The sequence below is a fragment of the Schistocerca piceifrons genome, chromosome 9 (assembly GCF_021461385.2).
Source record: "Schistocerca piceifrons isolate TAMUIC-IGC-003096 chromosome 9, iqSchPice1.1, whole genome shotgun sequence".
In the NCBI taxonomy this organism is placed as follows: Eukaryota; Metazoa; Arthropoda; class Insecta; order Orthoptera; family Acrididae; genus Schistocerca; species Schistocerca piceifrons.
Window position 1 is genome coordinate 119284285 of NC_060146.1, and position 14694 is coordinate 119298978.

The 14694-nt window shown below is 41.0% G+C and overlaps 1 protein-coding gene across 1 annotated transcript in view; it reads left to right on the forward strand.

Moving 5' to 3' along the window:
- The window catches only part of LOC124717097, a 357007-nt gene that overhangs the window by 93331 nt on the left and 248982 nt on the right, over window positions 1-14694 (forward strand). The window contains exons 12-13 of the mRNA XM_047243803.1: window positions 1836-2024; window positions 2128-2313. Coding sequence (XP_047099759.1) covers window positions 1836-2024; window positions 2128-2313 — 375 coding nt within the window. The remainder of the gene's footprint in view (window positions 1-1835; window positions 2025-2127; window positions 2314-14694) is intronic.

Below are 14694 nucleotides of genomic sequence, written 5' to 3' on the forward strand. Positions count from 1 at the left end.
TTGCTTATTGGTTTTCTAAGGTTATGGCTTAAGCACTAAAGACTTCATTTGTGTTTGTGCCGTAAAAGGAAGGAGATGTCAATATCAGCCGCTGGGCTGGGTGACTGTGGTTGAAGCAAAGGCTGTGGTCTGGCATGCAGCTCCTGTGAAGAAGATGAAGCAAATTGTGGTGGATGGGAAGCCAGATGATGTTGATGCCCCTCTGTGCAAGAGGGATAACAGAGAGAAATTGGGTAACCTGGCTCTTCATACTCTTATGCTGACCCTCAGTACACTAGAGTGTGCAGTCAGGGAAGTACTCAGCCGACTCTGGTTGACAAAGCAGATACCGTCAACAGTTAGTTCTGCTTCATGATGTACCAGGTGGAGAACTTCCTCACTGGACAAACTATCTTTTGCACAGTTCCTTGTCTATGACTGTGACTCTGGCATGGGCTTGGGCGTGGCCAGATCTCGGTGGTGAGTGAATGTACCAACTGCTACAAACAGTGTGATTCACAGAACACACATTTCGCATTGAATGGGCATTGATGTAAGAAAATATGGCATCTGGAGAATTGATAGCATCAGACTTTTGCGATGCATGTACTTATTGGATTCCGTTTGTTCTACAACATTTCATGTTTGAACTCCATGCTTTTCCCATTAATCTGTCTCTGTCACAGTGTTCTGAGAGCTCATTGAAACCCAATCTCGGGTAACAGTCTTATTCATCTTGGTGGAAATCTACAGTTTGCAAAGTTACCCAGAGATTGGTAAAACCAATTGTTCTTGATGGAAAGCATCTTTTCACCTGCTTACTGGTCTGGAAGCCTCACATTCTCCTCCACCACCTTGGAGTAAGTAGAGTGTTACCTGAACTGAGAACAGAAATCTGGATTCTTAGGAGCTCAACAGGCATTTAAATGTGTGCTACATCACTGTCTGTCTTGCGATATGGCAGATGTTCACTTCATGTAGGAACAGGTGCTCCATTGTGTGGTAAACGAGTCTCACCATTGAAAAAATTTCGTATATTAGGCATCAACTTTCCTGGCCTGTTGTACATTAGACAAGGACAGATTATGAAGAATTTACGTGTAACAAAACAATACATGCTCTGTGCCTATGCCCAGATATTTTAACTCACAGATTTGGGAGACGAGCGCCCAGCACAATTTATGCTGACAGCGTCATGCCTTCCACGTCAGGCACATACAGCTGATGGAGGTCTGATGGGCTCACACGGCAATTGAGGTGCACCAGTGCCTCATCCAGCATGCTATCAAATGGAAATTCATCATCCCACGTGTGCCTCAGTGCAGAGAATGGCAGGAGTAGATGGTTGTTGCCTGAGGACAGTTTTCGAATGATCGCAGGTGGACGGAGGAGGCCTCGGCACAATCTCAGGGAGCGTAGAAGCTGCACTAAATTCGAGACCAGCTACGTGAGGGAAAGAGGAACCTGAATCTCCTAATACAAAATTGACAAAAATTGCTTGGTGTTGCAAACGCATTTAGACCTGGTGAGATACCTGTAAGATTCTTCACAGGTGATGAAAGAACTTTTGAGCAGTAGTTTATTGTAGGTTGCTGGAGGAACATGGTGTACCCACCAATCGGAAAAAGTCTCATGTCACCCCATTTTCAAGGTTGATCTTCATACACAGATGCACATTAGTAATAAGAATTATTATCATTATCATTATCATCATCATCATCATCATCATCATCATCGAGGTAAAGGTAACTGGTGGAATCAATCTGCGTTTTACCTCTACATAGCTGTTTGTCACAAAAATTAACAAATTGTACCAGACGCTGTGATACTTATAGATTTTGTGCCATGTTTTACAGATACATTCTCCAGCTTCAGCAGGCACACCTCAAAAAGATTCAGAGACTACACTAGAAGAGAAATCTTTGAAAAGGAAAAGAGGAAGGCAAAGACGAGATGAAACTGGCAGTGGACCTTCAGTGGAAAAGTCTGAGGACCATAGACATGATGAAGTTACTAGTAGAGATAAAAATGATGCTGCCCTTGAGGTATGTACTCAGCTCATTGGTATTTTGTTCCTTAAAGTTACAACTTTCTGTAATAAATACACAAAAGTCTTCCATGTGACAGCTTGTGCGCCATGTTTTACAGATACATTCTCCAGCTTCAGTAGACACACCTCACAAAGATTCAGAGACTACACTAGAAGAGAAATCTTTGAAAAGGAGAAGAGGAAGGCAAAGACGAGATGAAACTGGCAGTGGACCTTCAGTGGAAAAGTCTGAGGACCATAAACACTATGGAGTTACTAGTGGAGATAAATATGCTGCCCTTGAGGTATGTACTCATCTCATTGGTATTTTGTTCCATAAAATTACAACTTTCTCTAATAAATACACAAAAAGTCTTCCTGCCATGTGGCAGTGGAAGAGGGAGAAACTGACTGTTTGGAGAAATTGGCCTTTCTCCATTTTCCAAATTCCTATCTGTATCAGTCAATTTCATTTTGTGTGTCAGTATTTTGTGTGAATTAAATGTTCTTGGTGCACTTCTCATATTAATGCTCTGTCAGAATCCTCTATCGGAATTAATTCTCTATCATAATTCTGGCAATATCTGCCATGATATGTATATGCAGACTGAAGTGACAAATGAAAATTTATATCAAGGCCGGAGTTCGAACAAGGGTCTCCTGCTCACTAGGCAGATACTCTGGCCACTTTGTGGAGTTGAAAATGTCTCTGGAATCTTATAGGGTTTCACTTGATTGCAGCACATATGCCTTGGTTTCAGGCAGGCTCCCCCATTTTGTTCGATGCTGAAATGCTCCATTGCAGTTGGAGAGCCTCTGCGATGCTGTTCAAGTTTAGAGGGAATAACAAGAGGGCTGAGGCATGAAAGGGAATTTGGATTGAGGAGGGAGGGCTTGTTAGGGTAAACCATGCAGTTGAGCAAAGCTAATGTGCCTGGATGGCGTAATGGTTAGTGCATCTGCCTAATGAGCAGGAGATCCAATACAAATTCTCGTATTTTGCTTCAGTCTGCATGTATACATAATAGATATTTGAGACTTGAAATGGTCTCTGGAACTATATAGTTTCATCTGCATATCTACCGTTGTCTTCATCATGAAAGCAACTGATTGTTGGAGATGTAACTTACTCACACAGATAGTGTTTTGTCCACCACAACAAGAAACAAGAGTGGTCTCTATGATGAAACATCATCTACACTGACTTTGTTTCTATATTTTTGTGCAGCATCTTGACATAAAGTACCCTCTTCTAGTTATTATTGACTTCACAGCCTGTATCTGTATTAGACTTGTTGACCTAGATTCTAAGTTCCACAGCAACTGCGATGATTGACTCCAAATAGTTTGAAGCTTGGGCTAGAATCTGTGCCAGTTCAAACAAAATCTTCTGCTTACTGAGAAGGGAGTGAGATATGGATTTATAATGTGCAAATCATGAGGATTGCTTGGCAAATGGTGGAGAGATGTAGGATGGGAATTACTGGGGAAGACAGGAAAAGAAACAAATCTACATCTGCATTTGCATATATATGCTGCAAACCACTTTGAAATGCATGACAGAGACTACTTTCCACTGTACCAGTTACTAGGACATTTACCATTCCATTCACATACAGAGCATGGGAGGAATTCTTATTGAAACGCCTTTGTGAGTGCTGCAACTAGTCCAATCTTGTCTTCATCCGTATGGGAGCGACGTGTAGGTGATTGTAGTATGTTTTAGATACAGCACATAAAAGCTGTTTCTGTAAGCTTTGTAAGTAGACGTTCGTGCGATATTTCGTGTCAATCTTAAAGTGCCTGTCAGTTTAGATTTTGCAGCATCTCCATGATGCTCTCCCGTGGGTCAAACAAGCTGTGACAGTTCGAGCTGCTGTTTTTGTAAATATTCAATACTCATTATTAATCCTGTTTGGTACGGGTTCCACACACTCGAGCAATACTCTAGGAAATGATCTGGATTGCATTTTTATGGGCCGTGTTGTCTACAAAATCATCTTATGCTTAAGATATTGGACAGTTTGGCTTTTATGTGTGCAAGTTTAGTTTTTATACAGGGTGATTCAAAAAGAATACCACAACTTTAGGAATTTAAAACTCTGCAATGACAAAAGGCAGAGCTAAGCACTATCTGTCGGCGAATTAAGGGAGCTATAAAGTTTCATTTAGTTGTACATTTGTTCGCTTGAGGCGCTGTTGACTAGGCGTCAGCGTCAGTTGATGCTAAGATGGCGACCGCTCAACAGAAAGCTTTTTGTGTTATTGAGTACGGCAGAAGTGAATCGACGACAGTTGTTCAGCGTGCATTTCGAACGAAGTATGGCGTTAAACCTCCTGATAGGTGGTGTATTAAACGTTGGTATAAACAGTTTACAGAGAATGGGTGTTTGTGCAAAGGGAAAAGTTCTGGACGGCCGAGAACGAGTGATGAAAATGTAGCACGCATCCAGCAAGCATTTGTTCGCAGCCCAGGACTACAGTATCTGGAGATGTTAGAGAATTGGCTGTTCCCTCTGCTCGAAGAAGAAGCACAACAATTCATATTTCAGCAGGATGGAGTGCCACCACATTGGCACTTATCTGTCCGTAACTACCCAAGGTGATGGATCGGCCGCCAGGCAGCCCGTGACAGAGCACTTCATCACTGGCCTCCAAGAAGCCCTGATCTTACCCCTGCGATTTTTTCTTATGGGGGTATGTCAAGGATATGGTGTTTCGGCCACCTCTCCCAGCCACCATTGATGATTTGAACGAGAAATAACAGCAGCTATCCAAACTGTTACGCCTGATATGCTACAGAGAGTGTGGAACGAGTTGGAGTATTGGGTTGATATTGCTCGTGTGTCTGGAGGGGGCCGTATTGAACATCTCTGAACTTGTTTTTGAGTGAAAAAAAAAAAAACCTTTTTAAATACTCTTTGTAATGATGTATAACAGAAGGTTATATTATGTTTCTTTCATTAAATACACATTTTTAAAGTTGTGATATTCTTTTTGAATCACCCTGTATATACAGGGGAAAGTTAAAGAAATCATGGAGCACACAAACAGCAAAAACAACGAGTCAACAACAGTAAGATAATACGCAATGACAAAAACATAGATAAAATGACGTCAATGAAACTAGTGTGAAATCTGTGTGGAAGCAATAAAATAAGCTGGGCACAGGATTGATTTTTTTAAAGCACTCAAACGTCACAATAGGTCTTACAAAAAATATTTTTGTAATAAACTGGCAGAAAAAAATAGTGGCAAAAAAATTAATGTAGAGTAATGAAATTTTGGGAATACATTTGTATAGATAACATATTTAAATGATTAAATAGGTTAATGTAAGCCCAAGATAAGCCATTGCAAATGTGAAATGAATTAATGACCGGTGTAACTGCCAGAATGGTGAATGCAAGCATACTAATGTGCAGTCACTGTTGTACAGGTGCTAGATGTCAGTTTGTGGGATGGAGTTCTGTGCCTGTTGCACTAGTGCAATCAATATAGGGACAGTTAATGCTGTTTGAGGATGATGTTGAAGTTTTCGTCTGATGCTGTCCCATATGTGCTCGATTGGAGACAGATTTGGTGATCAAGCAGGACAAGGCAACATGTCAACACTCTGTAGAGCATGATGGGTTACAGTAGCGGTGCATCCCCTCGAATGCTGTTCACAAATGGCAGCATAACAGATTGAATCACCAGATTGATGTACAGTTTCGCAGTCAGGGTTTATGGGATAACCATGAGAGTGCTCCTGCTGTCATACGAAACCAAACCCCAGACCTTAACTCCAATTGTAGGTCCAGCAGTTCTAGCACACAGACAGGTTGGGTGCATGTCCTTATCTGGCTTCCTCCTAACCAACTCACAGCCGTCACTGGCACTGAGGCAGAACAGTCTTTCATTAGAAAACACAGCAGACCTCTGTCCCACCCTCCAGTGAGCTCTGACTCGACACCACTGAAGTCGCAAATGGTGGCGGTTTGGGGCCAATGGAATATGTGCTACAGGGTGTCTAGCTCTGAGCTGTCCTTGAAGTAACTGATTTGTAACAGTTGGTTGTTTCACTGTGGTACCAACTGCTGCTCAAATTGCTGCTGCAGATGCAGTACAATGCACCAGAGCCATGTGTCAAACACGGTGGTCTTCGGTCTTGGTAGTGTCACATGTCTGCCTGGAGCCCAGTCTTGTTGCAACTGTACATTCTTGTGATCATTGCTGCCTGCAGTTATATACAGTGGTTACATTCCTGCCAAGTCTTTCTGCAGTATTGCAGAAGGAAGGAAGAGCTTCTTGTACTCCTATTACACAACCTCATTCACACTCAGTGAGCTTTTGACAAATGTACCTTTGTTGCCTTAGATAATGGCATCTTTGTCGCCTCAAAGGTGTTTTTGACTAACATCAACTCACCACATCCAGTCTCAAAGGTTAGTAACACTCACGACCAATACAGTGCATATTTAAAACAAATCTGATTTGCATCCTCTTATCCTCTTATGCGACTGTTGTGAAATTTGAATAGACATCATCTTTCAGATGTAGAAATGCACCTACCAACTTTTTTTTTTTCGGTCACACATCTAGTTCTTGTTGTTGTTGTTTCTTTTTTTCTGTCATTGCATGTGGAAAGAATTGTAATCCCATGTTTATACTTTGTGATCTTATGACAGATCTGATGATAGCAGTTAGCCGAAACGCGTTATCACATTAGAAATAATAAAATGTGGCAAAGACTGAAAAAACTTTGTGTGGTTGTGGGTGATTATGGCCTCTGACTTTTATAAAGACTTCCTGTCTGCAGTGTTGACCACCTAGTGTCCAACAACCTTTTCACAATCCGAATTTTTGAACTAATTTCTTTCATTGATTTCATAAGAAGAGACCCTATCAACAGGTATAAGTGGAGAAAATGTATAGAAGTTTTCAATGAAATTGAAGATAAAGGATCTTTCTATGCTGTATTCTGCAGCACATTTGATAACCAGATTTAATGAATGTGAAAAGCAGGGAACATAGTCTGTGCATTCATCTTCTTATTTCATGCTTCTAAGCTGCTGTACTTCCCACTCGTGTTACTGGCATTGTCATAGCTTTACCCACAACAGTCTTTAATATCAGTGTCATTGTAGTTTAAAAAATCTAGTAAGCTGTGGATGAGTTGCTCAGCAGTATGGTCTTCCTTGTCCAAGAACGTTATCTTTCCATTGGTCCAGATGAGTGGACATTACACACTATCAGAGTCTGTCAGTGTGCGAGCAATATATTTGGAGTGGAATATAGTGAAACAGAATAATATCTGCATCTCTTAATTTTGCAAATAATAGGATTCCGTATGTTTGGTGCAACTACATGGATAAATTTTGTGCAAGTTCTTTTTCATAAATGTACAAACATGATAGATGTCCCTTTCCTTTATTTTCATGAATATGTATATGTTGGCCAAGAAAAATGTCAAATTCACTTGTTAATTCTAATAAACCTAAATAATTTCTGTCATGAACTGATCCAACAATTTCATCACTACCCCGAAACGCAAGACCTTGTGCTGCTAAAAAAAGTTATTACTACAGTAATTCGATATAAGTGTGTCCGACAGTACTGTTGTTTGGTCTCAGTTTGGCTCACAAATTGACAGTTGATATGCACATCCTCGTTGCAGACGAACAACAAAGTTATTGCTTACCTATATGAAGTGCTTTCTTTGTGTCTTTTCGACAGAGTATTCGTGTTCTTCCAGTCATTTCTAGAAATGAGCTAAAATTTTTACTACTTGTGGATTTGGACAACATCTTTCCATAAGACAGTAAGTAGAATACCACACATATCTAACTAGAAAGATTTTTTTAATATCCATATACATAGCATTTGCTAACTCGTGCTGTGTGACCAACCTTGCAGTGGTAAAGATGTTGTGATATGCTCAGTGCGCAATACTGCCGTCCTCCCTTGTGACGGTCAGGTGTGATCGATTAGAACCTTGACAACAGTATTATGCCTGCCCTAACTTTTCCATGCAATCCAGTAGAAGGCTACTGCCACATCTGAATGCCCCATAAACCTAGATATTGCACAATTTGACCATCTGTCCAAATGGAGACCCACTGTGACAGGTGCTGATAATGCTGTCACACATGAGCAGGTGACACCTCCACGTTCGTCATAGTGATCACTCAGCATCTGACACCGGTCATGCTCCTTGTGTACTCTGTCAGGTCTGGTGAAAGCAATAATAAACCTGCATGCAGGTGTCACAGAGAGTTGCCACTTAATATTTTACATTCTGACCATGTCTTCTGGGTGCTTCACTTTCTTTGTTAGGTAGTGTATTTTTTGATTTTGCAACTTCCCAATATCATACAGTATCATTTGTGAACAGCAGCTACGTACACTTTGGCATCTGTGTCTGTAAAATATAAGCCACTAAACAATATATGACAGCTGGTATCTTGTGTACCACTGTTATTTCACCCGTTTCTTGTTCATTCTCAGATAGTGCATAGGATTAACAACTGTTGCTGTATGAGCTTCAATTTATCTGAGAAGCCTGGCATTGCCTGACTATTTATTTATGGCTGGGCCCAAAACATCATACACATGGAATTTAGTTTTAACTTATAAAGCTTATTTATATACGTTTGAAGTAGTATGATTGGGGAAATGAACTTCAGTCAGCCCGCAAGCTATTCGTTAGTTTCTTTTGTCAGTCGACAGAGTTATCGAGTAGTTGTACATTCCTATGTAGCACAAATGTCCGCGTTATCATATATGACAATGTAATTAGCCAATTTGCCAGGAAGAATAGCTGCATAGAATTAATCATTTAAGGAAGAGAACCACAATTGCAACTATTTTATATCATAAGATGGCATTGTCTTGTGTAGATGTATCATCAGTTTAAATAAAACGTTCTTAAACTTTGCATGTGACTTGATTATTTTTTACTACTGTAAAAGTATAGATAGCTCAAGATACCTTTAGTGCCTCCTCCTCGAGGTTTCTTCTGTATCTGCCACTACATAACACTATGTCAAACAGAGTACTGGGTTGGGTTTTAACCATCAAGTAACTGCCCACATCTAAGTTTGAAATGTCCCTAATCTGCCAGTGATCTGCTACCATGTACATTCAATATTTGATGTACTGATATAGTAAGCAGCTTAAGTCACTTAAAAAAGGAAAGGCTTATGGTCAGATTATGTACCTGTTAGGTTCTATTTCAGATTATGCTGATGAAATAACTCCATTTTTAGCAGTTGTAGTCAACAACTTGCACAATGAAAGATCTGTACATAGAGACTGCAAAGTTTCACTGGTCTCACTAATACACAAGAAAGGAAAAAGAAGTAATTTGACTTGCTGAATTATATACCCTTGTTGTAGACGTGGATTTGCAATAGGATTTTGGCGTATATACTGTCTTCTAACCGTATGAAATATCTTGAAGAAAATTATCTATTCACACACAGCCAGAACAGTCTCAGCAAAAGCCATTCTTGTGAAACACGACTGGCTCTTTATTCACACAAATTAATGAGTGACAACAATGAGGAACCTTAAGTTGATTCCATGTTTCTAGTTTTCAGAAGGCTTCTGGTGCAGTGCATCACAAGGGGCCTCTAATCAGATTGCGTGCCTGTGGCCTTTTGTCTCAGTTGTGTAATTGGATTCGTGATTTACTTGAGAAATTGACGGGAAGTCGTGTAATGAAACCGAAATTATATCTAGGTTTTCCGAAGGAAGTGTTGTAAGCCCTCTTCTGTTCTTAACCTATGCAAACCATTTATCTTCTAGTAAAGTAATCAGAATACCAATACAAATTACAATATGATTTAGACAAGATATCTGCATGATATGAAAAGTTACAATCAACTGAGAACAATAAAAAGGGTGAGGTTGTCAGATGAGTGTAAAAAAACCTCTGTTAAATATTGGTTTCTTTATAAATCACACAAATATAAAGATTGTCGATTCAACTAAATAGCTAGAGATTACTGTTATAAACATCTCAAATCAGAACTGTCATGTGGAAAATGTTGTCGCAAAGACAAACCGAAGATTGTTTTATTGGTAGAACATTTAGAAGCTACACAATCTAGTAATGAGATATCCTTTGCTACACTTGTTGTCTGACCCCTTCTGGAGAATCATTGTGTGTTGTGGTGTCCTTACCAGCAGATTGACCAGTTTGTTCTGTGAATTGGGCACTCATCACCGGTGTTGACTGGTACTACATTATGGCTGCAAGTTTGTTCACTACTTTGTATTGGGTGCACAACACACATTGTTATTTAATCCCTAAACATACTGATTTTTTACAAGTTGTGTTCCAAAAAATAATATTTTTTTTATTAATGAAAAATGTCCTTTAATTACTGGCATTACATATAGATGTATAAATACAGTTTTTAAAGCTCGAAATAATGAGTTGAATTTTTTTAAAGACCACCAATAATAAAATCCTAAGTATGCTTGTCCTTTCAGTCATTTCCTGTGAATGGAAATCTTGGAGGAGGCGGCTGGAGCACAGTAGACATATTTCTCATAAGACGGAAGAGCACTTGTCAATCATATGATAAATTGTTGTCACTATTAGTCTCCAATGACGTAACATCACTTTTTTTTCACTTTCTGAGCCGCTAAATTAGGTGTAAACTTGGGACCACTACAGCAATCCATTTTCCGAAGCGCTGCATAAACAACAATAAAGGACAGAAGCTGAAAGTGTGCCTTTTGTTGTAGAGTATCCAAAGTTATGTGCAGTAAAGGCAATATGTAGTAACAACCATCTCTTTTTTGGACTGTGGACATCCACTTAAATCAAAATCTCACTGCTGCTGAAAAAAGACTAATGTATCCTGGTAAGATGGGTGTGTGTGTTCTAGGACATCCCATACACAATGAAACTAACACAGAATAGTATTTAGTGAAATATACAGGCTGTATCAAAAAGAATCATCCGATTTGGCATGTGTGTGTTTCTGAAACTAATAAACATATACAGTGAATTTTGTGTTTTGATGAACGGGAAACTAAAAAGTTTTATTTTTTTTATTTTTATTTTGTTATTTTTTTTTCCTTTCTTCTTCTTCTTCATATCTTTCTGTAGCTATTCAATATGTCCCCCTTGAGACGCACAGTACATTTCAGTGCAGTATTCAAATTGTTCCCACATAGCAGCAAGCATGCCTTGAGTTACAGCTTCCACTGCTGCTGTTATGCGATTGTCTCAGAGAGTCTTTTATAAACCCCTACAAGAAATAATCACATACAGTCAGTTTCGGTGACCTTGGTGGATACTAATGTAAAGCTGAATTATTTCGGCCAGTGCGACTGATCTGCCATTCAGTAATCTTTTGATTTAAAAATTCCAACACTTCCAGATACCTGTGCCCCCATCCTGTTGGTAAATGAAGTCTTTCGAATCCGTCTCCAACTGTGGGAAAAGAAAGTTCTCAACCATATCGAGATATATGCTTCCTGTAACAGTTTTCGTGGAAAAGAAAAATGGATCATACATCTTGTCTCGTGAAACTGCACAAAACAAATTAAATTTTGGAGAGTCCCTCTGATGTTTTACAACTTCATGTAGTTGTTCCATACCCCATGTTCTCACATTATGACGGTTTGCCCTTCCATTTAAATGGAATGTTGCCTCGTCACTAAACATTAAGTGTGAAAACTGTCATCCTCCATCTTGCCAAGAACAAAATTACAGAGCTCCACATGTTGTTGTTTGTCACTTCCACAAAGAGCTTGCAGTAGCTGAATTTTGTATGGTTTCATGTGTAAACATTGATGCGATACATGCCAGAGTGACATTGGGCCGTGTTGAGCTGCACAGCGAACAGACTTATACGGACTTCCTGTGAAACTAAGATGGATACATTCGACATCTGTGTCAGATGCTCAGGGATGGCCCTATGATTTGCCTTTACACAAACAACCAGTTTCTCGGAATTGTTCATGCCATCGTCTAATGCTCTGTGCTGTAGGAGGATACACACCACACCTAGCACAAAAGTCACGCTGAACAGTTATTACTGATCCGCACTGTGCAAAACAGAACATAAAATGCTTTCTGTTGTTCTGACACCATTTTTACTAGAAATGAAGTGAGCGCACACACACTGCTGCATACGTAGTGGGAACCATGTAAAACTCGAGAGTTTGCTCTTTCCAACAGTACATTGTTCATGCACATATTTCAAATAACATAATAGTTATGATTTTTTTAAAAACCGAATGAGTCTTTTTGATACACCCTGTATTACTCAACGTTGGTAACACAGGTTACAGCAGTTGTAGAATGCATGTTTAGCCTAACTGCCCTGCATGGACTACAGTTCCATGATCACAAACTAAACAATGTTCTCTGAACTAAAGTCGGATGAAAACTGATCTTCTGTCTTGACGTACTATTCAAAGAACAGTTTGAAACCAACAGCACTCAGTTTAAATCTCTAGGCAGCTGGGGTCTGTCCATACTTGATAATTGTGTTGGTCTGAAGATGGCTGATTGCTCAGCAGATACTAGTATTCTGCATTCTTAAAACATTGCAAAATCTTTAGCATTCATGTTATGAAAAGCGTAGAGGAGACATTGAGTTGCAGATAAGCACAACGAAAAGACTGTTATGTATTTAAGCTTTTGACCAATAGACCTTCTTCTGTAGCAGGAAGGACGGACCCCCCAAACACACACACATAACCCCCCCCCCCCCCCAAACACACACACACACACACACACACACACACACACACACACACACACACACACACACACACACACACATGACCATGGTGTCTGGCTGCTGTGGCTGGACTGAGTTAGTGCCTTCTGGGAGCAGTGATCTGGTGTGGATGGTGAGGATGAGGAGGTGGGATGGGGTTGGGAGGATGGCCAGGTGGGCTGATGGGAGGTGTAGTGCTGCTTGTGGGAGTGTGCAGGGCAGTGGTAGGGACAAGGGAAGGGCTACTAAGTGCAGTTGGGGGGGGGGGGGGGGGGAGCCGGAAAAGGAGAGAAGTAGAAAACGCAGGAGGACTAGTGGGTGCATTGCCAGAATGGAAGAATGTGTTGTGTTGAAGTAGAGGCAGGCAAAGGGATAGGTAGATGCAGGACAGCGGCTAATGAGGGTGGAGCCGAGGGGGTTAAGGGAACATAGGATATATTGCAGGTTGAGTGCCCACCTGCACAGTTCAGAAAAGCTAGTGTTCTTGGAAAGAATCAAGATGGCTGTGTGAAGCAGTCATTGAAGTGAAGTACATTATGTTGGGCAGCATATCCAGCAACTGGGTGGTCCAGCTATCTCTTGACTGCAGATTGTCAGTGGCCATTTGTGTGGGCATACAACAAGTTAGCTTCACCTTTGATGGGATAGGTGATGGTTGTACAAGACAGTAGTAGATGTTGGTGGGAGGATTTATTGGACACATCTTGCATCTAGGTCTGTTAAGGGGGTATCAGCCACGAGGCAAAGGATTAGGAGCAGGGGTGGAGTAGGGCCGGACAAGGATGTTGTGTAGGTTTGGTGGGCAGAGGAATACCCCTGTGGGAAAGGTGGCTAGTGGAGTATATGTATATAGACAATAGCATATTTCTCATTTCAGGGTTTGACTATCACCTACTCCAGTCTGGTTACAGGCATGTCATATTCCATCAAAGGTAGAGCTACGTGTGAAAGCAGTCATGTGATCAAACTAAGCTGCAAATCACTGTGCTGCATCCTATGTGGGCATGATGGCTAATGAGTTGTGTGTCCGCACGAATGGCCGCCGACAAACTGTGTGACCGAGAGACTGCTGGAACATTCACTTGCTGAATACACTGCCCAACACAATGTTCAGCCGCCGATTCACGACCTGTGCAATCTGCAGCCTCTCTGCTGACACCAGATTTCCTGAATTGCTCAGGTGGCAACTCACCCTGCGTTATATCCTACAATCCTGTAACCTCCCTGGCCTCAGCCTTTACTGGTCCCTGTCATCCACCTACCTACCCCTCCCCTACTCCCACTCCAGCACAACACATCCTTCTACTAAGCCAAGGCCCCACTGGTCTACACCCCTCCTCCCCTCTACTACTCCCCCTCACACCCACCCCTGCCCTCCCAAACTTCCCAACTGCACCTAGCAGCCCTACCCTGTCACTACCAAATCTCTGCAGGCAGCACTATACCTTCAGCCACCCCACCCCATTCCTCCTATTTACCCCCACCACCCTGACCAGATTGCTGCTCCCATCAGGTGCAGTTTCAGTCTGGCCACAGGCTCCAGAGACAGTGATCTCGTGTGTGTGTGTGTGTGTGTGTGTGTGTGTGTGTGTGTGTGTGTGTCCTTCCTTCTACAGAAGGCCTATTGACCAAAAGCTGAAATATACAGCAGTCTCTGCATTGTGCCTGCCTATGATTCAGTGTCTCCTTTATGTGGTAAGTAGTGATCTACCCTTTTCATAATCTTATTAATCCAGCCTGGGTTTTCCATTGTTTAAACCTTTAATGTTTGTTGTTTTTCATCTAATGTCCTGTTTTCAAGACATTCACCAGTCTGTTCAACTGATCATCCAAGCATTTACTGTGTCTGACAAAATTACAATGTAATACACAAATCTTGAAGTTTATATTTCGTGTTTCTGACCAGTGTTTATTTTCTGAATTTCTCCTTGGTTTCCTTTACTGCTGGTACAGTAT